At 39.5% G+C, this 27,744-nt stretch overlaps 1 protein-coding gene across 5 annotated transcripts in view; it reads left to right on the top strand.

Annotated features, from left to right (window-relative positions):
- The window catches only part of ZMAT4 (zinc finger matrin-type 4), a 420,999-nt gene that overhangs the window by 234,004 nt on the left and 159,251 nt on the right, over window positions 1-27,744 (top strand). For all 5 annotated transcript variants that reach the window (XR_012502429.1, XR_012502427.1, XR_012502428.1 and 2 more), the window contains one exon: window positions 14,106-14,202. Coding sequence is in view for 2 of the 5 variants with exons in the window: in XM_045518776.2 (XP_045374732.1) it covers window positions 14,106-14,202 (97 nt within the window). In the remaining 3 variants the exon portion in view is untranslated. The remainder of the gene's footprint in view (window positions 1-14,105; window positions 14,203-27,744) is intronic.

Genomic DNA, 27,744 nt, shown 5'->3' with positions numbered 1-27,744 from the left:
CTGTCATCAAGAATGGTGTTGTAGAAAACACCCAAATTTTATGACGACACTTGACACGAAGAGTAGACAGCCCTGCTGTGTCATTGGTGGCCGATGTGAATAGAGATCTACGGCCCTGCCACGGGACCCAAAGGAAAAGGTGCATTTCATGTTCTGTAAATTTCCATGTGTGTCAGTCTCATCAACAGCCAGTGCAGGAAGAAGGCATTTCACCCACATGTTGTTGTTGAGTATATGGTTAAAAATCACTTGAGCACAATTCAAATAATAAATGGCTTCAGAGTAGGTTTATTTATTTCTGTTTTCTTAACATTCAATTCAAGTCATAAACAAAAAAAAAAATTAGCTCAGTTCTTTGGGTTGCTTGCAGTCTGCTAATAGCAATCATAATCTTAGCAATCACCTCCAAGGCTAAAACCAAGGTCATGCGGGGGCTGATTTGTTCAAAGTGTGAAAAAATATCATCTATCCTCTGCCACTTCTAAACCTTCTTCAATCAAGCAGATCTTTAATATTTAGAATCAGCTACTCCGTCTCGTCTGAATCTTCACAGTAGGGTGACAATTTTCTAGTCCTCTCTTGAGCCAGGCACCCAACATGGCTAAAATTGTCTTTTAATTATCGAGAATACATTTATTGCAGAGCTGTGGGTTTTATTTGTTTGGAAGTAGCTTTGAAGCTGCAGAACCATTTACGTTCCGATTCTATTTTCGAGGCTTTGCGTATATGCTATTTAAATAGAGAAAGAATTGTTTTAGAAAATGTGTGTTCTTTGTTTAATTGACTGTTAGATATCCTGCAGTCCGTGCCTGCGAGCAATGGGATGAATTCAGAAGGTTAAGCATTTAAACATTCTGTACATTGTGACGACTCTAGTGTGGGGCAGTGGGGTTCTTTGACTGGTCCTGCAGCAAACCCTGATCCTGGGCGGTTTCCTTGACTTGCACTCACAAGGAAGAGAGATTTCTCAGAGCAAGTCTAAGATTGGACAGGCCAGCCCTCCTCGTTATCCTTTAGATGGGGAGCAAGACAAAACGCAGCGATGATCAAACTCTTTCCATAAAGCCCAAGATCCCTTACTTGGGGTACCCCTGTGCTTGGAATTTGATGGTCTGATGGCTGTTTGAAATCCCTAACCCCCATCCCAATTAGAGGAACTATGCTTGGTCTATTTTATATATTAGTTTCAAATTAAATGTTTTTTTGTTTTGAAAACAGGATTCTAGTCTTCCTCCAGCCCCAATTTTCTTTGAAAAGCCCTAGTGTAGTTATTAAGGTCACTAGTTTTGAATTCAGAAATAAGTATATTTAGATCTGGCTGGTCCCCTTGCTAGTTCCAGGACTTTAATGTCTTTGAACTGTGGGTTTCTTATCTGTAAAATGGGCTAGTAACGTTCATATGGTAGTTTCGAGGATTAAATATGATAATAATGTCTCCTTCATCCTTCTGGAAAAGCTTTCTTCTCTCTGGTCCCTTAATGATACCTCTGTCAGTTAGATTTGCTCAGAGGCATACACCCCCATGACTGGTACAGAGATCAGGAAGTTATTATAAGGATTAAGGGAGCTGGTGAGGCAATCTGTGTAATACTGTTTCTTCTGTATCGTGTGAGGCCCTGAAGTCAGTAAGGCCCACAGTCAGGAAGGAAAGGTGGCTGTGAGGTGGGGAAGAGCAAAGACAAACTGTACTCATGAGGGAAAGCTGGAATCCAGGAGGGCAACCTGGAGGCTGTGTCTTGAGTCATTGCGCTTCAGCCTCAATTACGTGCACCAGGATCCCTCATGTGCACCTGGCCCAGGAGTCGGCGACTCCGAAGCGGGAGATGTGATGGCAGCTGGAGATGCCTGTGGGCCTGGCTCCACCCCATGCATCAAGGTGACAAAGGAGATCAGCATGCTCTGACATCAGGGGTACCAGCTGCTCCCCCACGTCCTCCACTCCCTTCTCTTTACCCACAGCATCTCCGCAGATGCTCTCCTCATCCCTACAGCTTTAACAACACCTGTATGTTGATGACTCCCTGTTTACCAGGATGTTCCTTGCCTGACTTTTCCAGGATTTAGGTCAACTCGCTGAGCTGGAGTCACACAGACAGGCAGAGCAGGGCACTGACCAGTGACAGATAGGCCAGTCGATGGTGACTGGCTTCCTCTAGCATCTGGAGTGAGGGCTCATAATCTCATAGTGCTCCAGCCGCCGCTCCTGACCCATCCAAGTTGATACATGACCTATAGTGTATTTGCAGGTCTGTTCCCTGAAAGAATGGGTAGAAATCATTGAGATGGAATCTGATGGGGCTGAACAGTAACATGAAGTTGTCAAGTAAAGGTAGAGGAAATGAAGATTTGGGCTCGAGCAGAAATCTGTGTGGAAAAGACTTCGAATTGATCCATAGCAGGTTCAGTCTGAGGACAGATGACAGTGGGTCGGGGTTGCCAGACACACACACACACTTACACTTAAAGCTTTATTGATAGAATTAATGGTGCGTGAGAGCTGGGGCAGCCCTGCTCTGCTTTGTACTGATGAAACCGCACCAGGGGCTTGGCCTTCATTTTGAGGGTCATAGTTTAAGAATGTCATCAACAAACAGGAAGTGCCATCTATAAGGTAATAGAGATGACACAGGGAACTTGAACCTGTGTTTTAAGGAAGAACGCTGTCAGAGTGCCCGTGGACTTTCAACCTGGTAAACAGAGCCTTAGGGACAAGATGACGTTCCTCAAGTAATTGGTGTATTTGAAGAAAAGAGAATAACCTTGTGCGCAAAGCAGAATTCAGGCCAGTGGAGGTTTGAAAAAGGACAGCCTCTAAATGCAAACAGGTATATACAGCGGTGCTTGTAAAAACTTTGTGCTTCCCCCTTGGGGCTTTGGACTAGACCACTGGTTTCTCCAACGTGTGCACTTTGGGGAGTTTTACAAAATGCAGATTTCCAGGTCCCACTCTGGATTTACTGAGTCACCGCCGTCTGAGGCAAGACCTGGAATTTGTGTTGTCAGCAGCTTCCACCTGATGCTCTAGTGGCCAGGGTGAGACCTACTGGACCGGGTGAGCTCTGAAGAGTCTTTCATATTTCTGTGACGCTGGTCCTAGTCTCCTGTCCCAGGAGGCCATGTCAACCCAGCTGTGTCTCCACCTGTCTCTGCGATTTGGAGTAATCTCTGTACCGCGATTTCCTCAACTGTTAAGTCAGAATAACCATCATGTCTGCTCACAGGGTGCTGCAAAGGGTAAATGAGTAAATGGGTAACATGAGCACAACCATACTTACATATAGCATGTATAATATAAGTATTAGCTATTATTTTTAATATCAGAAGATGACAAATCCATTTACAGGACAGTTTGATTAATGAATGTTTAAGAAGTAGAGGAGAAAGAAATCATTCAAAGCCAAATACCTTATTGTTTTTACTTTTATATGATTCATCATCTTTCAGAATGGCTCCAGCTTTAGTAAGCATCATGATACAGAACATACGCAAATATTTCTTTGAGTGTTGCAAGGTTATCAGAGCATAAATATGATTATGAAGTTTACTTTCTAGTTTTCTAAAACAGTAGAGTTTGTAGCAAGTAGATGAGGGCAGAATAGCAACTGGCTACACTGAAGTCTTGAGTTGGTTGAGGTTTCAGTGTTAGAACCATATCCACCCAAAAAAATCCGTAAAACTTTATTCTTAATAAAATGACATGCCGATCTTGTGTGTGTAATCGGATGACGTTTGGTAAATGGATATACCGTGTAACTACCATCCAGTTAATATATAGAACAGTTACATTACTCTGGAAAATTCTCTTGTATCCTCCTGCAGTCAGTCTTTGCCCCCAGAAGAAAGCTCTCTTCTGACTTCTCTCATTACAGAATAGCTGTGCTGTTCTTGAACGTTAATATGAATGAAATCATACAGTGTGTGCTCTTCTGGGTCTGACTTTTTAACTGCATGTTACGTTTTTGATGCTAATTTATATTGTTGCATAAATCAATATTCGGTTTTTGGGGTTTGGGTTTTTGTTTTAGTTTCCGGGTATTATTCCACTATATAAATACATCATAATTTGCTTATCAGTTCCTCTGTTCGTTTGTTTGGTTTCTTTTGTTGGGGGAGGTAATTAGGTTTACTTATTTATTTAGTTACTTTAATGGAAGTACTGGGGATTGAACCCAGGACTTCGTGCATGCTAAGCACACCCTCTACCACTGAGCTATACCCTCTCTCCCACATCAGTTCTTTTGTCGATGAACATTTAGATTGCTTTGAATTTTTGACTATTATGAATAAAACTGCTATAAACATTTTTGCACGAGTCTTTTTTTTTTTTATACTAAGTTTTCGTTCCTTTGGGGTAAATGTCTAGGAGTAGAATTTCTGAGTCAGAGGGTAAGTGTGTTTTATAAGAAACTGACAGCTTGCCCATTTTACAGTCTCCTTGGGAAACATACATGAATTCCAGCTGCTCCACATGGTCTTTACATTTGGTATTGTTTTATTTGATGTTAGCATGGGTCGTGGGTGTTGATGTGGTATTTAGTTGTTCTTTTAATTTGCATTTCCTGGTGACAGATGATGTTGAGCACCTTTTTGTGTGATCATTTTTATATTGATCATTTTTATATCTTCTTTTATAACATATCTGATCAAGTATTTTGTCCTTTGAAAAAACTGGCTTGTTTATCTTTTTACTGTCGATTTGTAGGAGTTAATTATATATTCTGAACAGAAGTCCCAGATCAGATATATGTATTATAATTATTTTTTCACAGCTTGCTTTTTTGCTTTCTTGATGGTTATAAGCATAAACTTTTGATTTTTGTAAAATCCAATTTATCTTTTTTTATGTTCACCATGTTTTATTTCCTAAGAAATCTATGCCTATGCCAAGTTCATAAAAAATTTCCCCTGTATTTTTCTAGAAGCTTTATAGTTTTAGCTTTTACATTTAAGTCTGTAATCAATCTGAATTTTAATGTGTGTTGCGAGGAAGAGATTGATGTTCATCATTTCGTTTATTTAATACATTTATTCAGTTATTCCAGCACCTTTTGCCAACAAAGCTTTATTTCCCCCATTGAATTCCCTTGACGTCTTTGTTGAAAATCGATGAAGGTGGTCAAAAGGTACAAATTTCCAGTTTTAAGATAAATAACTACTGGGGGTGTAATATAGAATTTGATGACTATAGTTAACACTGCTGTGTGATATATCTGAAAGTTACTAAGAGAGCAGATTCTAGACGTTTTCATAACAAGGAAAATCTATTTTTGTGTTTTGAATCTGTGTGCGATGATGGATATTAACTAAACTCACTGTGGTAATCATTTCTCAATATATGTGTGTCAAGTCATTACGGAGCATACCTTAAACTTCCACAGAGCTCTATGTCAGTTACATCTCAACAAAACTGAAAAGAAAATCAATTGATCCTTTGCGTGTAGGTCAAGTTCTGGACTCACTTCTCTGTTCCATTGATGCAAGTTGTCCATCCTTATGATAATGTGACACTATTGTGATTAATCGATTTTTATGGCAAATCTTAAAATCCTCAAGTGTGAGTCCTCAGACTTTTTCCTTTTTCAAAATTGTTTTGGCTATTCTGGGTACTTTGATTTCCACATAAATTTTAGAATCCACTTGTCTATGCAGTCCCTTAGTGTTCCATAGAATTCTCTAATGAAACCCTCTACAACTACAAAGAATCTGTTGGAATTTTTATTACATTGCATTAAATCTATAGGAAAACAGATATCTTAACAGTATTGATCCTTTTTATGAATATGTGTATATATCTCTGTATCTATTTAGGTTCCTGTTAATTTCTCTCAGCAATATTTTGTAGTTTTCATCTTGTACATCTTTTATTAAATTTATTCCTAAGTGTTTAAAAGTATTTCTGATACTATTAATGATACTTTAAAAATATATTTTCCAGTTGTTTGCAGCTATTTAAGCATACTTTTTTTTGCTACTGGCCTTGGGTATTGTGACATTGTTAAATTCACTTATTTTAGTAGTCATTTTGTAGCTCCCTTTGGATTGTCTCTATAAACAGTCATGTCTTCTACAAGGAAAGTCAGTTTTACTTCTTCATTTCCAATCTAGAAACCTTTTATTTCTCTTTCTTTTCTTATTGCACTGCCTAGCATCTCCAGTGCAATGTTGAACTATACATTTTCCCTTAAAAACTGATGAAACTAAACTTGTTGATATGTAGTATTTTCATTATCAATCAGTTCAAAATATTTTCTAATTTCCCTTTAAATTTCTTCCTTTGATAATAGGATATTTAGAAGTATTTCAGGTCTTTTTATACATATTACTAGTCATTATTTTTTATTAATTTCTTTTTTTTAACTTTTTTTTTGAGTTATAGCCAGTTTACAATGTTGTGTCAATTTTCAGTGTAAAGCACAATTTTTCAGTTTTACATGAACATACATATATTCATTGTCACATTCTTTTTCACTTTGAGCTACCACACGATCTTGTATATATTCCCCTGTGCTATACAGTATAATCTTGTTTATGTATTCTGCATATGCCTGTCAGTAACTACAAATTTCGAAATCCCAGTCTGTCCCTTCCCACCCCTCTAATTTCAATGGTAGTTAGAGAAACCACTGTACATAATGTAATTATTTGAAACTTAGTAAGGTTTTTTAGTGGCTTAGCATATTCCCAAACTTAATTTACTTGAATATACACTTGAAAAGATTGTGAATTCTCCAGTTGTTGACTGTAGTGCTCTGTACATATCAATTAGTATAACATGGTTGATAGTTTTGTTTAGATCTTTTAAACTTTACTGATTGTTTTGTCTCACTGTTCTATATTAATATTTCCTATTATTATGTATTTATCTGTTTCTTCCTATAGTTCAGTCAGTTCTTGCCTCACACATCTTTATGTTTTATTAACTAAATTGCACTTAGAATTGTTAAGCTCTCCTGATCTATTTCTCCATTTATCCCTACAAAACATCCTGCTTAATCTCTGGTAATATTTCTTGTCTTAAGTTCTGTTTTGTCTGATATTAACATAGGTACTTCTACTTCTGGGTTAATCAGATACTTTTTATTATGCTATTTATTAATATTGCTAAATTTATTATTAATTATATTTTATGTAAAGTATCATGATCTTTCAATAATACTGTTCCACTCCTATCCATTCTTGTGCTGTTGTCAGATATTTTGTATCTATATACAGTATAAATGCCACATTACACAGCACAGTGTTACAAGTTTTGCTTTAAATTGCTTACTATCTTCAAATAAATTTAGGGCACTAAAAAAAAGATGCCAACGTATTAATCATTTATGGTGTTCTTTATTTTTTTCCTGTATATCTGAGTTTATATCTGGTGTCGTTTGCCTTCCACGTGAAGAACTTTACAAGCATTTCTCTAGTGCAGGTCTGCTGGCAAAGTATTCTTTTAGCTTTTTGTTTTAATTGGAAATGTTCTTATTCCACTTTAAGTTTTGAAGGATGTTTTTGCTGGATATAGAATTCTGGGTTATCACTTGTTTTGTTTTATTTGTTTGTTTGTTTGTTTGTTTCACCACTTTTTGTTCTGTGAACAATCCAAGCCCATTTCACCCCTGGTCCTCTCTGCTTGCTGTTTACTCTCCCTGGACACCTCTTTAAACAGTTCCTCACATCACAGGCTAATCCTCATCCCTCCGGTCCCATTTTCCACTTCTCAGAGATCTCCGTTGACCACACTATCCAAAACCACCCTTCTTCTCCGTGACTTCCTCATTTTCCTGTTTCCATCCTGTGCAACTCTTCTATGATGTTTTTACTTATTTCCTTGTTTCTTGTCTTTCTACCTGAATAGCTCCATATGCAAATTTATTCGGCTTTATTGCCTCCTACATTCTTGGCATCGAGCAAAATACCTGGCATCATAAGAAAGGCACGATGATGTTTCTCTAATGTGGAATGGATGCAGCTGAAGTTGGCAGAACATCTGAAGTCTAGCTTTGCTGGACTTGAAAAGACACACCGAGAGTCACGTACTGCTAAACTCTGCAGGACCATCTGCTTTGCACACTATGCTAGGGAATATAAATACAAAAGCCATGCATCTTCAAGAGGCCTTTCCAGATTCTCTGCATTAGAAGCAAGTTCCTCCTCTAGTTTTCATAATATTCCACTTCATCTTCACTGTGGTACTTTTTGTCATCAACCCTGTACTATTGCGATTTGTATACACAGCTTCCCTCTCCAACTGGATTATCAGCAGCCTGCAGGCAGGGACAGTATTTCTGAAGAAGACATATTAGCAATCCTGCAGAAATAACCATTCGGTCTGCAAAGGTTTGGGGATACTCCTAAAATGGTATTGCACTGAAAATGAATTGAATGAGAAAGTTAGCATTTTTTGTTTAATAAGATTTTCTTTTTCTCTAAGGAAAAAGGAGCTGTATAATTCCAAAGTAATTAGGATTTCAACAGAGCATTAATAAAGCTCTAAGTTCCCACCAAGGACACTGTGTCATGTGTGGGGGAGGACTCCTCTTCCCCTCCTCTGCCTTTGTTCTTGTTTATATGCACTGCCTTTCCAGTTTATGGTCCCTGGAGTTCGCATCGCAATAAAGAGCCAAATATCTCCTGCCCACGCCTCTGCTCGGCTTGCAGAGCAGGAGAACTGTAATGGAAAGCAACAGATCAGAATATTTTTTAAATTTATTGGTGATCTTAAAAATGCTTATTTTTTAAACATAAATATTTATGCCTGTTGCCACGCTGAACTTCCGTTCATTGTGAGGGGGCCCGTGATGAGTCTGCCGTCTGAAGGGGACCCATATAAATAGTGGTTACCGCTTATTATGACAAAATTGATGGAAAACTCTGGAGGCAGGAAATCCTGAAGCTGGCTTTCATATTCTGAATCTGTGCACAGAAGAGCAGAGTAGATCAGCCCAGGATAAGCATTCAAACAACTCACATGCAGGTTGTGATAACTTACGGCCTCTGGGTTTGGGGACTACATAATCTTCCTGAATCATGCCCACCTGTAAAACAGAAAAGCCATGTTCGCGTAGCTCTTCGTTATGGAATAGCTTTTTTTTTTTTTTTTTTTAAGACGCAGTATTGTCTCTGACAAGTTCAAGTTACCAAAAGGAATATGACTCCATGGGGCAGTACATTTTGGAAGTCTGTGTGTGTGTTGGAGGTGGGGGTTATAAGGATGAAACTTCTTACAGATTCCCAGGCCCCAGCCAAGATTTATAGAAGCAGATTCTGCAGACACTCTGCCTGGGAATCTGCATTTTAGAACCGGCACCGGAGGATGTAACTGGGACGTTTGGGAGTCATTGCTGGAGGGACTAGCCAAGAGCTGTTTGTTTCATCTCTGAAGTGCCTGTCAATCAGTGCCTGGAAAGTTTCGAGTCCTGTGGACAAAGAATGCCACCTGCCATGTCAGTAAATGAAGGATGCTGAGGCCATCAAGTCATCAGCCATTGCAGCCACCCCCGACGGGGAGCCCTGAGGGAACTCGGGATGGAAACAGGATGCCTGCAGTCAAGCTATGAGCCTGCACGACCCTCAGTCATGCACCCTGAGAAGACTCAGGATGGAAAAGCACAAGATACTGGCCCTGGCTAGCTAAGGCGCATATCGAAGGAATGATTTCAAGGAGCCCAGACTCTCACATCTTCCCATGTATAGAAAAGCGCTAAATTCCTTGACTTGAGATATCTGGTTTTCTTTAATTAACAGTAATCTTTTGATGTTCCAACTATCTGGTCTTTGGTGCAAAAACTCCTTATTCTGGCTCCTCCCCTGCCTGTTCGGAGCAGTCTCTTAGAACCATCTGAGAGGCTGTCTCCAGGGCTTAACGTCTTTAGAATGTCCACTGAATAAAGCATAATTCTCAACTTTTAGGTTGTGCTTTTTTTTTTTTCCAGTCAAAAGTCCTTTAGACTGCCTCCGAAGATCCCAGAGATCTATGGTTTCATTGTTTTTTTTTTTAATAACAAAATTGACTCTTTGTTTTAATTAAAAAAATCATCTTGTCTTCCATCTCAAAAATGGCTTCTCTCTTTGCTTTGCCGACCAGTTTCCCTTTGACACCTTTGTCCCTTTCTCCATTTACCTTCCCTCTCTGTCTCTCTTTTTTTTCTTTCATTGAAGTATAGTTGATTCACAATGTTGTGTTAGCTTCTGGTGTACAGCACAGTGATGTATATGTGAATCACTATGCTGATTATTTTTTACATATACATAGGTATATTCCATTTCATAGTCTTTTTCATTTTCTTTGTAGGTTACTACAAGATATTGAATATAGTTCCCTGTGCTCTACAGTAGATCCTTGTTGTTTACCCACTTTATATACAGTAGTGTGTATCTGCAAATACTTGAACTGCAATTTATCCTTTCCTATCCCCTTTCCCCCGGTAGACTTTTTTAAGGAAGTAGCCATTTTTTTTGTTAGTTTCTTTGGGGGTGGGGTAATTAGGTTTATTCATTAATTTATTTTTATAGGAGGCACTGGGGGTTGAACCCAGCACCTTGTGCATTCTAAGCATGCACCCTACCACTTGAGCTATATCCTCTCTGCCCCCATTGACTCTTTTCTTCCCCCCACCCTATTGACTCTTAATTGAACAATTAGGTAAGTCAGTGTCCAATTATTATGCAATTGAAACTAAAACAACAAATTTGTTCTTAACACTGGCCAAACCAACTTACCATATCACATCAAATAGGTTTCCCTGAAACACGCATTGGGCTATAGGAGTTTGAAAGTCTATAGAAAGTTCTGCTGTCTGTCCCGTAATCAACACAAGAGCAATTCTCATGCCACTGTGATATTCAATAAGCAGGACCCACTGGACGTCACGAGAAGTAACTTTCTTCTTGCCAATCACTGCCCTTTCAAATGATCTCTGTGGGGTTAATTTTTTCCTACCCCTTGGGTAAAAACTAGGGTAAGTTTCATGAATTTTCGTTCACTTTTAAGTAGTGAAGCGTTCTTTACTTTCATTCCTAGATACATAAAAGTTCTATGTCATTAACTGATATGTCCAGGTGTCTACTGAGAAAAAAAAAAAGCACAGCCTAAAAGTTGAGAATTATGTTTTATTTGGTAGACTTACTGCGGATGTAACCCCGAAAGACAGCCTCTCAGATAGCTCTGAGGGGCTGGTCCAGAAAGGTAAGGGAGGAGCCAGGATATATAGGAGATTTTTGCAAAAACATGTAGTTGGACATCAAAAGATTACTGTTAATCACAAAAACAAACATTTCAAGTTAATGATGCTCACGCTTTTCTAGGCATGAGAAGGCGCAAGAGTCTAGGCTTGTTGCACTCATTCCTTCGACGTGCATCTTAACTCTCCAGGGCTGGTACCCTGCTCTTCTCCATCCTGAGTCCCCTCAGGGCGCAGTACCATCACGGGCAGCCACAGTGGCTGATGGCTTGAGGGCCACAGCACCCTTCGTTTACTGAAATGGCAGGCAACATTCTCTGTCCACACAGGGTAGAAAAATAATTTTTTAAATATCTCCAAACTTCATTTAACGTTTGTTTTTCCCCTCCCTCAGTGCCTTTCTGCTTGGGCTGCCTGTATGTCATGGGTAAAGAGTGTGTTAGTTGCCCGTCTTTTCCTCCACCCGGGGCTGTGGCTTTTCTTCATTTATCTCAGCAGGCTGCCCCCGGTTCCTCCAGGGCTGATGGATGCAGGGAATCAGGTTAGAAAGGCAAGGGAGATAAAAGTGTACCTGATGGATGCACCTTCAAAGCTAACATAGATGCTGCCTGACTTGGCAGGGGCTGCGAACTGACTCTTCTCCTGGGGTGATTTCATGGCTATTTCCAGAATTCAGCATTCCTTGATGGGGGCTAAGTATCTCCTCTGGGGTCACTTGGTGGCCCTAGATATCCAGCTGAACCCCGCTAGCATCTTTCTGTTGAGGACGCATTGCCCCCACCGCTCACACGTACCTGGTACCCACGTGGTCTGTAGGAAACTCTCACATCTTTTGTTCTGACAAGCTCGGAGCACACAGGCCACGCCCAATCCCTCCACCTCTCTCACTTTGCCATCAGAGTAGACACTTTGGATCTGGCAGGTGGTGTAGAGTCCTGCACTCTGCTCTCCGAGCACAAGAAGGCGTGCCTCAAGCTCTCTGAATCCTTTCCCCGTAGGTTTGAGGTGAGAGAGAAGGGATTCCCCCATCTCACGTGGAGCAGAGTTAGTCAAACTGATTGTACCATATGGCTCCCTTTAAGAAATTCACTATCCTTTTCTTTCTTTCTTCTCCAGTCTCTTTTTTAGACTGGTGGTGAGTGGTCAGCTCGGGTTGGAAGCTGGTTCCGGACCACTTGCTTTGGATGTCCTGAACCGTGCCTCTCATTCCCTATATGGTGGGTTCAGGTTGCACCTGTGTCTTAGAGCTTCAACTTAGGGCTTCATCCAGGACATTGGGAAATAAAGGTTTTCTTATCACGTCTCTTGGAAATCATAGTAATAGCTAATTTGTGTTGATTGCTTGTTGTGTACCAGACACTTTCATACGTGCTTTATCTTACTCAGTCCTATAAAGAATCCTATAAGGAAACAGAAGTTCAGAGAAGTCAAATAATTTGTGTAATGCCATCCAGGCAGTAGGTTGCAAAATTCTTCCAACACTGAGTGTTAGTTTCTTTTACTTCATTTTATTTCTTTCTTTTTCTTTTCTTTCTTTAAGAATGATTTTGTCTCTTAAAAAGGAAATACTGTGCACTCATCGGGAGAATAAAATGCTGTAGCTGTTTAATCTCTTGATTTTCCAATGGTTTTTGGAGCAAAGTTAGTAACAACAACTCTCATTTAATATAATTATTCACTTAATCCTTATAAAACCTTGGGATGTGGATGGTTTTGTCCTCATCTTTTAGGTGAGGACACTGAGGCCAGGAAGAAATTATGTGACTCCTCCCACAGGACACAACCAGGAGTATCTGGAGCCAAGATTTAAAGCCACAGTTTCAGACCAGGACTCTGAGTCTGCTTTTCTCCCCATTCCGAAGGGACGGAACAGCAGAAGGAAGCTGCTGCATCATGGGTCTCTGAGCTGCGGCCGATGTTTGAAGTTGTTTGGCTGAAGCTTCTTTCTAGCACATTTGACTCCAGATGAGCCAGTGTGACACAGGAGTCAAGGTTTTTCCTAAACTCCTGGAAAACAAGGAGCATCTTGTTTATCTTGGAATCCCTGGTGCCTGGTCCAAAGTTGGTGCTCTGTTAATAAATTAAATCAGTATGAATAGCTTTCTTTTAAACTCTCTGGTGGAAAGGAAGTTTTCGTGTGGATTAAATTAATATAGTATTTACTTCTCATGGGTATTTACATTTTTTAAAATAGAAGCATGGTTGATTTACCATGTTGTGTTAGTTTCAGGTGTATAGCCAGGTGATTCAATTATATATATATTTCAATTACATACTATATATATATATATATATATATATATATATATATATATATATATATTCTCTCTCTCTTTCTGTGTGTCTGTATGTGTGTGTGTGTGTGTGTGTGTGTGTGCGTATATTCTTTTTCAGATTTTTTCCAATTTAGGTTATTACAAGATATTAAATATAGTTCCCTGTGCTATACAGTAGGTCCTTGGGTATTTACATTTTATAAGATGAAGATGATCCTGGAAGAAGAACTCGAATGAATGATATCTAAAGTTGAATTTCTGAATCTCACTGGAGTAGATGTGGGAAAGAAATTGAGACAGAGTGTTTCCCTGGAGTCTCACGTTTCATTGCAGAAATGACAGCTTACCATGTCTACATGCCTGAAGGAAAAAGTGGAATGCTCCTTTGTTTGGGGTACAGAGTATCTGGAAACATTCTACCTCAAAGAAGTATGTTCTACTAATTCCAGTCATCCAGAGATGGGACAGGCTGCTTGCAATGTATTCATGGTCATACTTCCGTTAGAGACCCATTGGCTGGGCTCTGGAAGGAGGGACTGAAGCATGATTGGCGAGGTCGACCAGATGGCTTCCAGGACACGCTGTCCCTGAACTTGGCGGAGATTCAGGTGGTTGATGACAAGGATGCAGCTGACCAGGTCTGTGTATCTGTCGTCCGCAGGTCTGAGGCGCAATTACAGATGCACCATTTGCAGTGTCTCTCTGAACTCGATAGAACAGTATCACGCCCATCTGAAAGGATCCAAACACCAGACCAAGTAGGTACTTCTGTGCTTTCGTTCTTCGGTCCTTTTGTATGTAATTTTTTAGCATGGTGAGTAAAGGCTAAGTAGTTTACTTATTTCAAAATAAGTAGATGGAAACGACCTCTCCTGTCTCCAAAGTCCCCTTGATGTTTATGCTCCTCAAGCCTCCAGACTCTGCCTAGCTCTGCTTGAAGAATGACTTCTGTTTTTGACCCAGACATGACAATTTTTTTTATCGTTTCATTTTTTTTGAAGGACAGTCGGCACATGTGCATGAACTTCAGGGACCCTTTAGATCTATATTGAATGTTTTTAGATAAACAGTGTAATCTCTGCTTGGAGGGTGGGCCAGACCTCAGTGTTGCGAAGTCACATTCTATGAATGTCTTTCTTCGACCACTTTCCATTTCTAGATGAATATTGGTGATTAGTAGGGAAACCTAACAAATCCCCTGGACTTGTAAGTCATTCACACACATAGCTCTTTCCAATTAAATGAATGCTTATTCTTTTTCTTTTAACAAAAATTCTCGTGATTTTAAATCAGAGAAGGCTAATCAGGTGTAATTCTACCAGTATCTATACTGGGCATTTAAAAAAAAACAACAATGACCTTAGTTTTTAGGTCTTTTTAAAGTAGCTGCTAGGACTGCTAATAAAATCAAATAAAATAGGATAAAGCAAAGACTATCTCAAAAATATGTACTTTTCCTAATCATAATTGTTTCCATTTCTCTCATATTCATTAGCAGAATTGTTGAACAGATTTGACTGTATCAGGGCCTCATGAATAATGAATGATTCATTCAACAAACATACATGAAGCCCTCACTATGTATCAGACCCTGAGTGTGCAGTGAGGGAGAAGGGAAGGGCTGACGTAGGTCTTCATCTTGGGGTGCTCCCCGCCGGGCTGGGGAAACAGTCGTGTAAATCCACAAACTATTCTTCAATCCCATGATGTGTGTACCCAGAGCCTTGAGGACCAGGGTGAGGACAAGCAGGCTAAGCTTTACAGGGACATTGGGACAGACGCTGAGCTCATAAGGGTGAAGTCAGGGTCTGATTTTGTTCATCATTGTCCCCCAGTGCCACGCCCAGCACTTGTTAACTTATGAAAGATTTTATGTACCTTCTTGCTTGAGTGAATGTGTGGTTTTAAAAGATGACTAACAGTTTTCTGAGCAGGGTTATGAGGGAGGCACATTCCAGGTAACAAAATTTCTTTGCAAAGATCCTGTAAACATGGAGGTCCCGGGGGTTCTGGCTTCAGGGAGGAAGTTTAAGCCTAGAGTTAGTTATTGACTCTCTGTCTTCCCTCGACGTTGGGCTGCTTCGGGAGTCAAAGCTGCTTTCATGACTTCCTTTACTCTGACCCACCCCAGAGGACTTTTATCAAGGTGATTATTCAAAAACAAGATTTCCTCGGATCTGTCACCGAGGACCTAGAGCATCCATGTTGATTATTGGGTACCGCTGTCTCGTCCCCCTCCCAACCAAAAAAAAAAAATAGTCATTTCATCATCTCTGTTATGTTGTGAGCCACACCATATGCATTCCGGCGAACATACATTCGACAGAGACACAGACCCATTACAAGGAGCTGCAATGAGAAACGATACGCTTTTAGGAGCATACATTTATTGCTCTTAATAAAAGAAAACAGACAGTAGTGGCCAGGTGGCATGAATCACGTAAATAACTAATGCAGATCGTGTCTCCCGCTTCGGGAGAGTGTTTACCTCTCTACGTGTATATTTAAAACTTCGTGTGTTGGAATTTGTGTTAGGGATTTTCACATCTGAAAATTTTCACATCATTGTCTTTAATCCTCTGAACGGTCTTGAGATAAATATTAATGATCCATTATTTGATAGGAGAGAACTAAGTCTGTGAGGGGCTAAGTAACTTACCCAACCTCACCTTGCTGACAAATGGCAGAGCCTGGGCTGAACCTGACGGTGTCTGACTCACGCTTCCAATTAATTCATTTCACTCCGTTAACCACAGACAAGCTGAGGACACAGGACTGCAGGGACGATGATGGATTCAGAAAAGGGGCATTGCTTCCCTGGTGTAGTTTAATACATAACATGCCTTCAGAAGGGTTCATCTACTGTGCTGCCCTCTTTCCAATAAACCAGTTTTTTTTTTTTTTTAAATAACCACAAAATCACCAGGTTGCTCTCTTACTGAAGAGGGAGATGAGGGAAGTGTGAAGAAATTAATTGTAATAGCTCTGTCCTGCATGCTCCCTCCACCCTTAGACCTAATTTAAATATCCTGAGTGGGTGCCTGTGTCTTTGTTTATGAGACAGATGGTTCCCGAATTTTCTCGTAATAGCCTTGTTAGGTTTGGTCTTGAGTGTGTGCGAGTCTCATTAAACAGGTGGGAGCATTTCCTTCTCTTCCTAATCCCTGAATGAGTTCGTGGCAGATTGCGGCAATTTCTTATCTTAAATACTAGGAGGAATTCATCAGTGAAGCCATCTAAGCCTAGAGATTTATGTTGCATGCATATTTTCCTTAGAAATGTAATTTCTTTAATACAGAACTATTCACATTTTCCATTCCTTCTTACATCAGTTTATTTATTTATTAAAATTTTTTTTCTTTATTTTCATTATTTTGGAGGAGAGGTAATTAGATTTCTTTATGTTTGGAGGGAGCATTGGGGATTGAACCCAGGACCTTGTGCATGCTAAGCATGTGCTCTACCACTGAGCTACACCCTCCTCCCCTAATATCAGTTTAAATGAGCTGGTTTTTTTTTTTTTTCAATGAATTTGTCCATTGTAGCTCCATTTTTACATTTGGGATAAAGTTATTCATTTTATCCCCTCATTTTATTTTTAATGTCTGTGGAGTATTTTTCATTCCAGGCACTGTTTATGTGTGTCTCTTCTCTGTTTGGGGATCATTTTTGTTAGAAGTTTATCATTCTTTATTAATTTTTTTTGATGAACAAATAATGGGGGTTTGTTGATTTTCTTTATGCACTGTTATTTTGTGACATTTAAAAAATTATTTCCTTCTTTCTGCTTCCTCTGGATCGAATTTGCATTTTCCCCTGAGCTTCTTAATATGAAAATGTAGGTTAATAATTTTTCAGTATGTGCATTGAAGGCTTTCAGTGTGCCTCAACAGGATACTTTCGCTGCATTCTGCAAGCAATTTTTTTTATATCCCCAAAGTCTTAATATGTAGTATTTACAGTGATATTTATTTCAATACAGTTTCTTTTACTGTAAATTTTTCTTTTACTTGTGGTTGTTTAGAAGTGTTATGTTTAAAATCCAGTATTTATGGGATTTTTCTATTTATATTTTTTGTGGTTAATTTGTACCTGGATTCTATAGCAGCCAGAACATATTCTAAATGACTTTAATGCCTCAAAATTTAAGTAGACTTGCTCTGTAGCCCAGGCAAGTGGTCAATTTTGGTAATAGTCCATGTTGACTCGAAAATAATGTGTCTTTTTCAGTAATTGGGTAAATGGTTCTATCTAACAATTAGGTTAGGTTTTTTAATCTTGTTTAAGTAAGTTTTGTCCTCACTGATTTTTGTTTGTTTGTTTGTTTGCTGATTATATCCATGAGAAGCAGAGGTAATTAAAAACCTCCAGCTATAAGCAAAGATTTGCCTGTGTCCTCTTAATTCTATCTTTTTTGTTTTATATATTTAAATGTATATTATTAGATGCTTACAAATTTAGGGGTTTTAAATGTATTTCTATTGAATGGGCCCTTTTTTAAAAAAAATCACCTTTTGTCATCATGAAATGTCCTTCTTTGTTACAAGTAGTATTTCCTTAAAGTCTATATTAGTATCAACTAGAGCAACTCTTCAAAGCCTTCAAAAGTTTTCTCTTTAAATTGTATCCGGCTTTTATTTTGTTCTCAGGTGGACAGTTAGTGAGACGCCAGCAACTCCATCAGAGCTGGAGAAAGCTCTCAGCCAAATGGTTCTTAACTGTTCTAATCTGACTAAGTCAACATGTCAGTAATTTTCAAGCGTCAGTAAGTTTCAAGGTCTTATATTTGTATTTTTAGTAACCATTTCTAGAGAAGGGTTGAGATCATTAAGATTATTGAATTGTATCGTGGAAAGAACACTGAATTTTATTTCTAGTGCAAGTCTGCCCCTGAGTGACCTTGGGCACTGACAGATCTTTAAGTCTCAGTTCCCTCATGGGTGAGTGACAAGATCACAACAAATGGGCACTCACTTTCCATCCGATGCTCACCATCCTGGTGCCCTTTTCTACGGGTCCTCACTTCAGCCTTAAAAGTCTTCCTAAAACAATGTTCCGTGTCAGCCTCTACCATTTATTGAATGGTACCATTTATTGAAGCTAGCAATGCCCCTCCCCAAATTATGTCCGTCCAGAGCCTCAGAATATGACCTTATTTGTACAGAGCGTTTTTGCAGATGTAAAAGTTAAGAATCGCAAGATGAAATCATACCAGATTTATGTGAATGACTTATGGTGTCTTTAGGAGGGAGAGGAAGGGGAGAGTTGAACACATGCATAGAGGAAGCGGCTATGTGAAGACAGAGGCAGGGAAATTGGGGTTCTGTTTCCACAAGGAGCCAGCAGGGTCTGGAACAGGCGAGAAGGATTCTCCCCACAGCTTTTGGAGGCAGTGTGCTCTGCAGACACCTGGATTTCAGACTTCCGTCCTCTAGCACTGTGAGAGAATAAATTTCTGTAATTTTAAGCCACTCAGCTTTCGGTACTGTTTTAAAAAAGCAGTCCTAGGAAGTTAATACAGCATGAAACCTACATGCCTTGTGCCACAAGTCTTCCTTTGGTCATATTTTCTCGGGCAACTGCTTACGATGCCAATGCCAATAATGACAGTGATGATGGCGGTGATGATGAAAAAGAAGATGGTGGTGACGATGATGTACCACTGATAACAGAAGTGGGGCTTCTGTGAGATAGGGGCACGGCAACAGCGTGAAATGCTTTGAAAGTGTCATCATCTCTATTAGGCACAGCATCCCTGTAATTGACCAGAGGCTAGCATCTCTGCTTTATCGATCAGAATCAAGATCCCCAAAATAATGGGCTGGCAGAGATAAGAGCAGAAGTCAGGTTATTGGCCATCATAACTGCTACGTTATAATACTATTACTATCATCTTGCTTTTTACTGGTAGTAAAAAAGCCTTTTTTCTTTTTTTTGGCAAACACCATAAACAGCAAAATGACAGTCAAATTTTGCTCCGTGGTTAAATAGCAAGAAAAATATTCAGCATCTGATGAGATTAAAGGTTTCAAAATGCAAATGATCACACTGACATATAAAGAAATTGCCTATTAGTAGATTTTTCAGCATTTCCAAGGGATCTCGTCTGTCAATTAGTACCTATGTTTAAAATTAAATTTAAAGGCATATGAGTACGTACCTGAGACTAATGAACAATTTCCCCATAACGTACTTAAATTTGAGTTTAGGGAACACTTCAAGCCTCAGAACATTATATTACCTGGAATTAAAGGATGTAGAAGTTGTCATTACGTACTTTGATACTTCAGCGGGTTGAAAATGAGATACAAGTGTCTAAGAGAATAAATCAAACGGAGGGAAAGTTAGTAATTTCTAAAGGTGCTGTTTCCTTTGAGAAGAAGCCTTAAATGGTGATATCCATTGCTTTTATTTTTCTGTAGCTTTTCCCAATTAGTATGAATTCTCTAGACAAAACCTTCATATTATTCATTTCCCCATTATATTCATTTATTTGTGAAGTGATTGAGTGGATGTTCAGTCTCATTTTCAGAGCTAGGATATGTTTGCTTTAAATACTGTGGAATTCGGTTCCTCTGTGCAGAATAGTAATTAGTTGTTCGGGTGGGGGTGGTGCACAATAATAATAAAGAAGATATTTTTGCAAGAGACACCAAGCTTGAAGAACCTTCTGTACTTATGATAAATAAAAGTAGCTTAATATACCAAGAATATGTTCTCTTTGGAAATAAGCAAACGGACAAACAACAGACCAATGCATGGATTTCTTCAAAGGCTAAAAATATGGACATTCTTTGGAGAATTTTCAACGTGGTTTACTGGAATTTACCAAGCATTTCAATAACCAAAGGGGTTGGGACTTTGGCTATGAGTTCTGAGATGAACAGAAAATAGGACAGTATTGAAAACAGAGCTGTCCTTTCCCAAAGAGGGTCAAGTCGTTTCTGTTCAGCGGATAATTATTCGTGGAAAGGCTTGGAATAAAGAACAGAGCCCTAGAGCCCAAGACAACATTTTTGCTGGTCCCATTTGACAGATCCGGTTGTGCAAAAGTGCTCTCCTAGGAAGTAGAGTTAGGAAGTGTCACCAAGTCTTTCCAACCAAAGGGTGAGATTGACATCCCAGGCACCGTGACAAGGCACAAGGGTGGGGATGAGGCAGGGCTGGGGGTCAAAGGGCAGTCTCTCTTTAAGCTTATTTTTAATAGAACATTTGAGTCCCCTATTGCCAAGAGCCCTCCTGTCTCTGAGAAGGGCCTCAGAGTCCACCTTCTCAAATGGACAAGACAATAGGCTGGAGATACCAGACTTTCAGAGAAGCCAAAAAAAAAAAAAAAAAAAAAAAAGATCTGTCTCTCTTGCATGAATACACAGGCAATCCTAACAGCTCTGTTTCTCCCTCGGTCTCACTTCTGCTCTCTGTGAGTTACTGAGGGACACGTTATAATTACAGTATGTGAATTGATGAGGCCTTCTGTGGTCTTGACAAGCACTAAATGGGGAGCATTTTCACTCTTCGGTATTACTTAGAGAGTTGCTAACGGTCCCCAGTGTTCCCTTGCTCATTCATTCCCCGCGCCCCCTGCTGGAGGGACTTGTAACCATCATTTCCTCTTGCTTGAAGTCGACATGAGTCATCCGGGCTCCAGAGTGGTTCGGAGCTGACAAGTCTCTGATTTAATCGTTGGTCCCACTGAACCCCCCGTCATGTTCTTTGTCACGCTGCTTCTGATAAGTCATCCAGGACCAGGCTCCAGGGGTGCAAGGCCATTACCTGACTTGGTTCCGAAAAATGCATCTGCCTCAGGAGAGAAAAAAAACAAAAGTAGGCCTGGAACCCAGAAGGCCTGGGAGGCTGACAGCCAGAGTCCTGGGGTCGCTGCTTCTCAGACCACGTCCCCTCACTGAGTTTCAGCGTCCTCACTGAATACAGGGTAGTCAAGGTCGCAGTCAATCTAACGGTCTCTAATTTTATAACTTTAAGGTTGAGCTTTTTAAATTTTTAAAAATTATTTAAAATACTATTTTTTACTTAAAATTATTTAAAATAATTATTTAAAATCACTTAAAATATTTTTAAATTAATTATATAAATATATTTATTCATATAAAATATTGTTTTTATTAAACTTTTCAAATTTAATTATGTAAATACATGTAGTTTATATAAAATATTTTAAGATATTTTAAATTATTTAATTATGTAAATAAATATATTTATTTATATAAATATTTTTAATATTTTAAAATTATTTAATTATGTAAGTACATTTCTTTACACAAAATATTTTTTATTTAAAATATTTTAAAATTATTTAAGTATGTAAATAAAATGTTTACATAAATATTTAAAATTTTTTATCTAATTATGTAAATGCATACATTAATTTACATAAAATATTTTTATTTAAAATTACTTAAAATAATTAATTTAAAAAACAATTTAAAATAATTTCATAAAATAATTTTTAAAATTATTTAAAGTATTTTTAAAATTATTTAAAATATTAAAATAGTTTCCAGCTGTAGAAGACTGGCTGTAAAATAGCCCTTCTTTAGTGTTTCCTTCTGCCCTGCTGAGTGGCCCAGAAGCTGAGTAAGCCCCTCAGAGTTAGGTTCTGTGAGAGGAAAGGTGTCCTCCAGGCCTGTTTATCCTGGCCTTGAACAAAAGGCAAAGACGCTTTTCAAACACTCATGACTTGGGGCAAAAGAGGTGAAGTTGGTCCCCTAAGGGGAAAGCAGAGAAAGCAGCTTATTTTCACATCCTTCCAAACTGTGACTACCGAGCGCACATTCTGGTGGCTTCTCGGGTAAATGGGGATGGGTGAGGCGGAGAGAGGAAGGCTGTAAAGGTGACCTTGACCCCTCACCTGAGCAGTCCCGGCTTCTGGCCTTACACTCATTCTGGGTCTTCTCCAAGTTACTGTAACCCCTTCTGACACGTCTCACCAGAGTTCCTCAGAAACTAGGTCATGCGCCTTTGTAAGCCATCTGCATCTGCCCTTGACTTCTCCAACCATCCTTTAGTAGAACACTGCGTTTGGCCAACACTTGTTTAATCTCTTAAAAGTTATCATGGAACATGCAATGCCAGGGAATTGAATTAAAATAAATAAAAGGGAGGAGGGTATATAGCTCAGTGGTGGAGCACGTGCTTAGCATGTAGGGGGTCTGAGGTTCAATCTCAAGTGCCTCCGTTAAAATAAAGAAATACAAATAAATAAATAACCTAATTACCTCTTCCCTCAAAATTTTTTTAATAAAATAAAAAGATGAAAAACATTTTTTTAATTTATAAATAAATAAATAAGTAAATAAATAAAGGACCTTGCTTCATTTAGGTCGATGTTGTTAGGGAAGTAGGCGGAGGAGGTAAGATGGGAATGGAAACACGCCTTGGTTGTGTTCCTGAGCCCCGTTCTCCATCACTGCTCTTTGGTTGGAGGAGAGGGTTGAGTGGGTCCATTTTAGCTGGGATGTTCATAGTGTGGATGGAACAGTGGTGTGAGAGATCGAACACATCAGCTGCTCACCCCCATTCAGTTCATTCCCACAACCAAAATCTATGGAGTGCCTGCTGTGTGCGGGGCATTGAAACAGGCCTTGAGGACCACAGAAGGAGACCATCACACCCCCACCTGTCTAGCTGAGGGGACACAACACGTAGTCAAGTCATTATAGTTAAAATCAACGTAGGAGATGGACAGTATAAGACGTACAAAGTGGAATTCAGGAGTGATTGCAGGAAAGGTGGGTGTGGAGTGAGTGCAGCACAGTGGCTTGGGTTCAATCCTGGCTCTACGGCTGCTGATTGGGTGACCTTGAACTTGTCCTTCAAGGCCTCTCTGGAGCTTAGTTTCCATGTTATGTTAGTTTCCATGTTAGTTAATGTAAAACGTAATATCATAAAAATTCATAGGGAAACAGACGGTGGTGAGGATTGAGTTTTAAAAACAGGAAAAAAAAATCGGTAACAAAAAATACGAAACTTCTTATCCAGTACTTGGCAGGAACTTTTTCTCAGTAAGTGTTCATTAAAATTCTTCATTAATGAAATGGCATTTGCAGTGGGCGTTGGGAAGTGGGCAGACGACTGCTGAGGAATCGCTCAGCACTTCGTCTGTAAGATGGCTCTGGAATTCTTCAGCGCAAACTCTAGTTTCTTGTCCAAAGTTGGGGTTTTGGACTCTCCCGGAAGGTTCAGGGCCACTCAGGGTTTAGAACCTAAACGGACCAAAGTCAGGGGGTTATAAAGAGTGATCTAGGACCAGCCTCCAAAGACTCTCCTCATTCTGAGTTTCCTGTGGTTGTCTGCCTTCTGCCGGCTCCACGTCTTCACTTGATGCCACAGTTTCAAGCTTGGTACTAGAAGGAACACTTTTGAATGCTCCCAATTCACGTGGTCTTGACACCCTGATTCCTCTGCCAGCCTCCTGCTTTATCCTGCTTTGATTACCAGTTGCGTTTCATCATCTGTAATGAGTGCATTTACTCTCCAAAGATTATGGATTAAAAATTGTGAAAATAAATAAAATAAATTGAATTATTTTCCTGGCTGCATCTCCTGAAATAATTCTCCTAATATTCATTAAGGCTCCCTGGAGAGAGTTTCTTTGCCATTCTGATAATACAGGGTTCATTTTTCATTTCCATCTGCATTTGTGATTTTTACCGTCAAAAAACTACCTGTATCCTTTCTACGCAGGCATCTCTCTGCTGCAGCTTATCATAGTAGACTTTTGGCTCCTCTCAACATCGACTTACTCGATCCAACTTTGAGTCACAGCATTTGATAAATGCCCTATATTTCAGAATTGGAAGAGCTTTCTAAAAAAATCATGATCTCCATGTATGAGGGAGACACCTCTTTAAATGTTAACGATCAGCATTTTGAAGGTTTTGGGGTTTTTCCTTCTTTGAGTTAATATCGTCGAGACTCATCTATATTGTGTTAAGAATAGCCAAACATAACCAGAATCGGGACCTCTGTCAGAATATACATCTGTATGAGCGTCACTAGTCACATAGGTGTCACTTTTAATAGTCCTTAAGAGAATATAGGAAATGTGTGTTTTTCTAGAGCTTTTTGGGTCGCAGAGACATCTCATTCCTTTTCATGCTGTGTAGTCAAATACAAATCAAAGTCTATACAGCTAGCTTTCAGAAATGTAGGTGATATTTCAGGCTCAGGACACAATCACTTCAAAGTTCTTCCCACGGCGTCAGCTGCTGTTACATTCTCCAGAGACATACCTGTCTTTTCTCTTCCTTATTTAAGTCCCTTTTTCTTCTAAAGACATCTAACAGGGTAACATGTGCTCCTGACTCTTTTTTGATTTCTAAAACCATCACCACCGAATTTATTCCTGTCCTAAAAGAAGAGATCTTATAATAGCCTCAGCTAGAGGAATGTCAGACCTCCGATTTTATTCCCTTGATAATGGATAAAGTTCAAACAATGGATTCCTTCTTCTAACATCTTTTCAGTGCTGAATAAGATAAACTTACAATTAGCTCAGATTTTCACGGTCAGGCAACTTACTCAATTAGAATCTGGTCCTTGAGTATCTCTATTAGAAAGTACACTTTAAGTCTCTGTTGTAGATGGGTTTAGCCAGGTGTTTTAAAGTTTCTCATTTTAAAATCTGGTTTTTAGGTCACTATAATTCTTACTCAGGGCGACTGAGCAGGGGGAGCTTCAAAATTTTTAGCAGCCTCCATACCCAGAAGGTTTAGAAACAACTACACAGGTTTCTTTCTTTTGTTATTGACACATAGTTGGTTTACAAAGTTGTGTTAGTTTCTGGTGTACAGCATAGTGATTCAGTTATATATATATTCTAATATATATATTCTTTATATATATATAGATATCCTTTTTCATTATAGGTTATTACAAGCTATTGAATATAGTTCCCTGTGCTATGCAGTAAGACCTCATTGTTTATCTATTCTGTGTATAGTAAGTAGTTTGTATCCATTAATCCCAAACTTCTAATTTATCCCTTCCCTCGCTTTCCCCTTTGGTAACCATACGTTTGTTTTCTATGTCTGTGAGTCCCTTTTTGTTTTATAAATAAGTTCATTTGTGTCATTTTTTTGGATTCCACATGTAAGTGACAGCAGAGGATGTTTGTCTTTGTCCGTCTGACTTACCCATCTACAGCAGTTCCAAGACTAAGAAACCAAATGTCGTAATTGTGTTCTTCCATATTATGTAAGTCCTGCAGGTCAAATGTATGCTTCCCATGGAAAAGAGAGACCAGGTCAGAATGTAATCTGAGCGATTCATTACAGCCAGGAAATTTGGTGGATTGGACGGAGGACATTTCCTGTCCTCCTTCCAAAAGTGTGTCACACCAGGATGTCGGGAAAACATCAGTTACAAGTAAAAGATCTGTCAGTGCTTTTCATTATATATGCACATTGGAGAGGCATCTTTTATTTAAGATTTAACTCTCAAGAACCTGGGGAGCCAGCCACCAACTACTCAACCTTCTAGAACAGGCAAGTGAGGGCTCTGTAGTGAGTTCACCCTGCGGGTGGAATTTGATCCACTCATGACCCGGAGGTCTTCAGTGAGACAACATGTCGTGATGAAGGAACACTGAGATGTTCACTGATTGGGTGGGTAGTTTAGCAAATCACTACATAGTGATCCGCTGCCTGTTAGTTTCTAAGGCACTTAGACAAATTAACAAGTCACATTGCCTAGCCTTAAAGCACTTGTGTAATTTTTTTTAAATGCCTGAATACTGAAGCTTTGTGATCCCAGAGAGAGATCCCTCATTCAGAGGCTCACTGAGCTTGGAGGAGTGAGAGCTGGTGGTCCGTCTTGGTGGTGAAAGTCAATGATCTCTCTGAGCAGCTGTCAGGGCCCAGGAGCCCGGTGACCGGGCACAGAGTCATCACCTGCTCTGCCCTCAGGCAGGGGTCCATCACCGGGAATGGAGGTTCCAGGTGCAGCTTTTAGTATCCAAAGCAGCCTGGAACCTGAGCTGGGCAGGGAGGAGGGGTGCCAAGTATGAACAGGATAAGGCATTTGCTGTTTTATTGTCTGGGTCGTCACAAAAGCTTTGCCTTTAAAGTCTTTACCAAAAAAAGCCTTTTCTTTCTTCACTCAAAACTTTGTATTTTCTGGGTTTTCTTTGGAGAACCCTCATGATTTATAGATGATGGTTTAAATCTTGTAACACCTGGTAGGATATTTCATTGCTAGTCTTGGGAAGAAACCAGGAATGAAAAAATGAAGAATAGGTAATATTTGTGATCAAAAAATGATGGTTAGAGGCGTATATCTGTCCAACTGCTGTTGACAATCAATTCTAATTATTCATTTGCTCTTCCTGCTCATGATGCTTTCTCTAGTGTATGGATCCAGGAATTGATAGCAAATGATTAGCTTCTACAAGATAACACGCGGATAAAAGAATGAGCCTGAATCAGATATTCATAACAAGAACTGCTTTATTGTTCTGAAGCAGAATTTTTTTTTCCTTTTACTATCCATGCAGGTAATTTTTCTTTTAACTTTGAAGTTGGATTATTCCCGGATCTTTTGATTAAAATATCTCATCCTGTGCCCACAATGGATGCTCCGCAATTAATAGTCTTTCTTTTCTCAACCGTTTAATGAGGGTTGAGGCCAATGCAGGATTTGAGTGACTAAAGTCAATGAATACCATGAATATCTTTCCCAAAATGTTCTCTGCTAATTGTGAGGAACTTCTCCATCCCCCCGGGGGAATGTGACAGGCTGTGCCGCTGGACCTGCCTAAGGATGTGATCTCAGGCAATTGCTTTCTTCTCTCAAAGTGGTACCCGCCTCCAGCACACCTGCTAGCTAACTAGCAAAGCTTTTCTTTTTTTTCACAGAGAAAAAAAAATATTTCTGTCTATTTAACCATAGAAGTCCAGGCAGGGCTCATGGGTCAATGGGGTGTGTAAATGGAAAAATAGGAGAATCTTATCTGGAGACGTGTGGATGGGAGGGCCATCCACACATAGAAATATAGGTAGAAATATAAAGGGTGTCATTGAGTGGAGCAGAGGAGGCAGAAGGGGGGCTGAGACTGGGAAAGTCAAGTGTGGCATCTTTGGGCCCAGGGATAGGCAACCATGAAGGAATGACACCCGCTTCCACATACTCTTGACTTATAAAAAGACGAGTGAGGAATGTCAGACTCAATGAGTGAAATGGTTCTTCTACACAGCGATGTTTCTAGACCTCCTTACCATCATGGCTTTTGTCCATTGTGATGTCTTTGGCTTCTCTAGCTTTGTATCTACAGAGTAGGGGTT

This window comes from Camelus bactrianus, chromosome 26, assembly GCF_048773025.1.
Source record: "Camelus bactrianus isolate YW-2024 breed Bactrian camel chromosome 26, ASM4877302v1, whole genome shotgun sequence".
Classification (NCBI taxonomy): domain Eukaryota; kingdom Metazoa; phylum Chordata; class Mammalia; order Artiodactyla; family Camelidae; genus Camelus; species Camelus bactrianus.
Note: the sequence above shows the minus strand (reverse complement) of the source record. Positions and strands in the feature narration are given on the sequence as shown.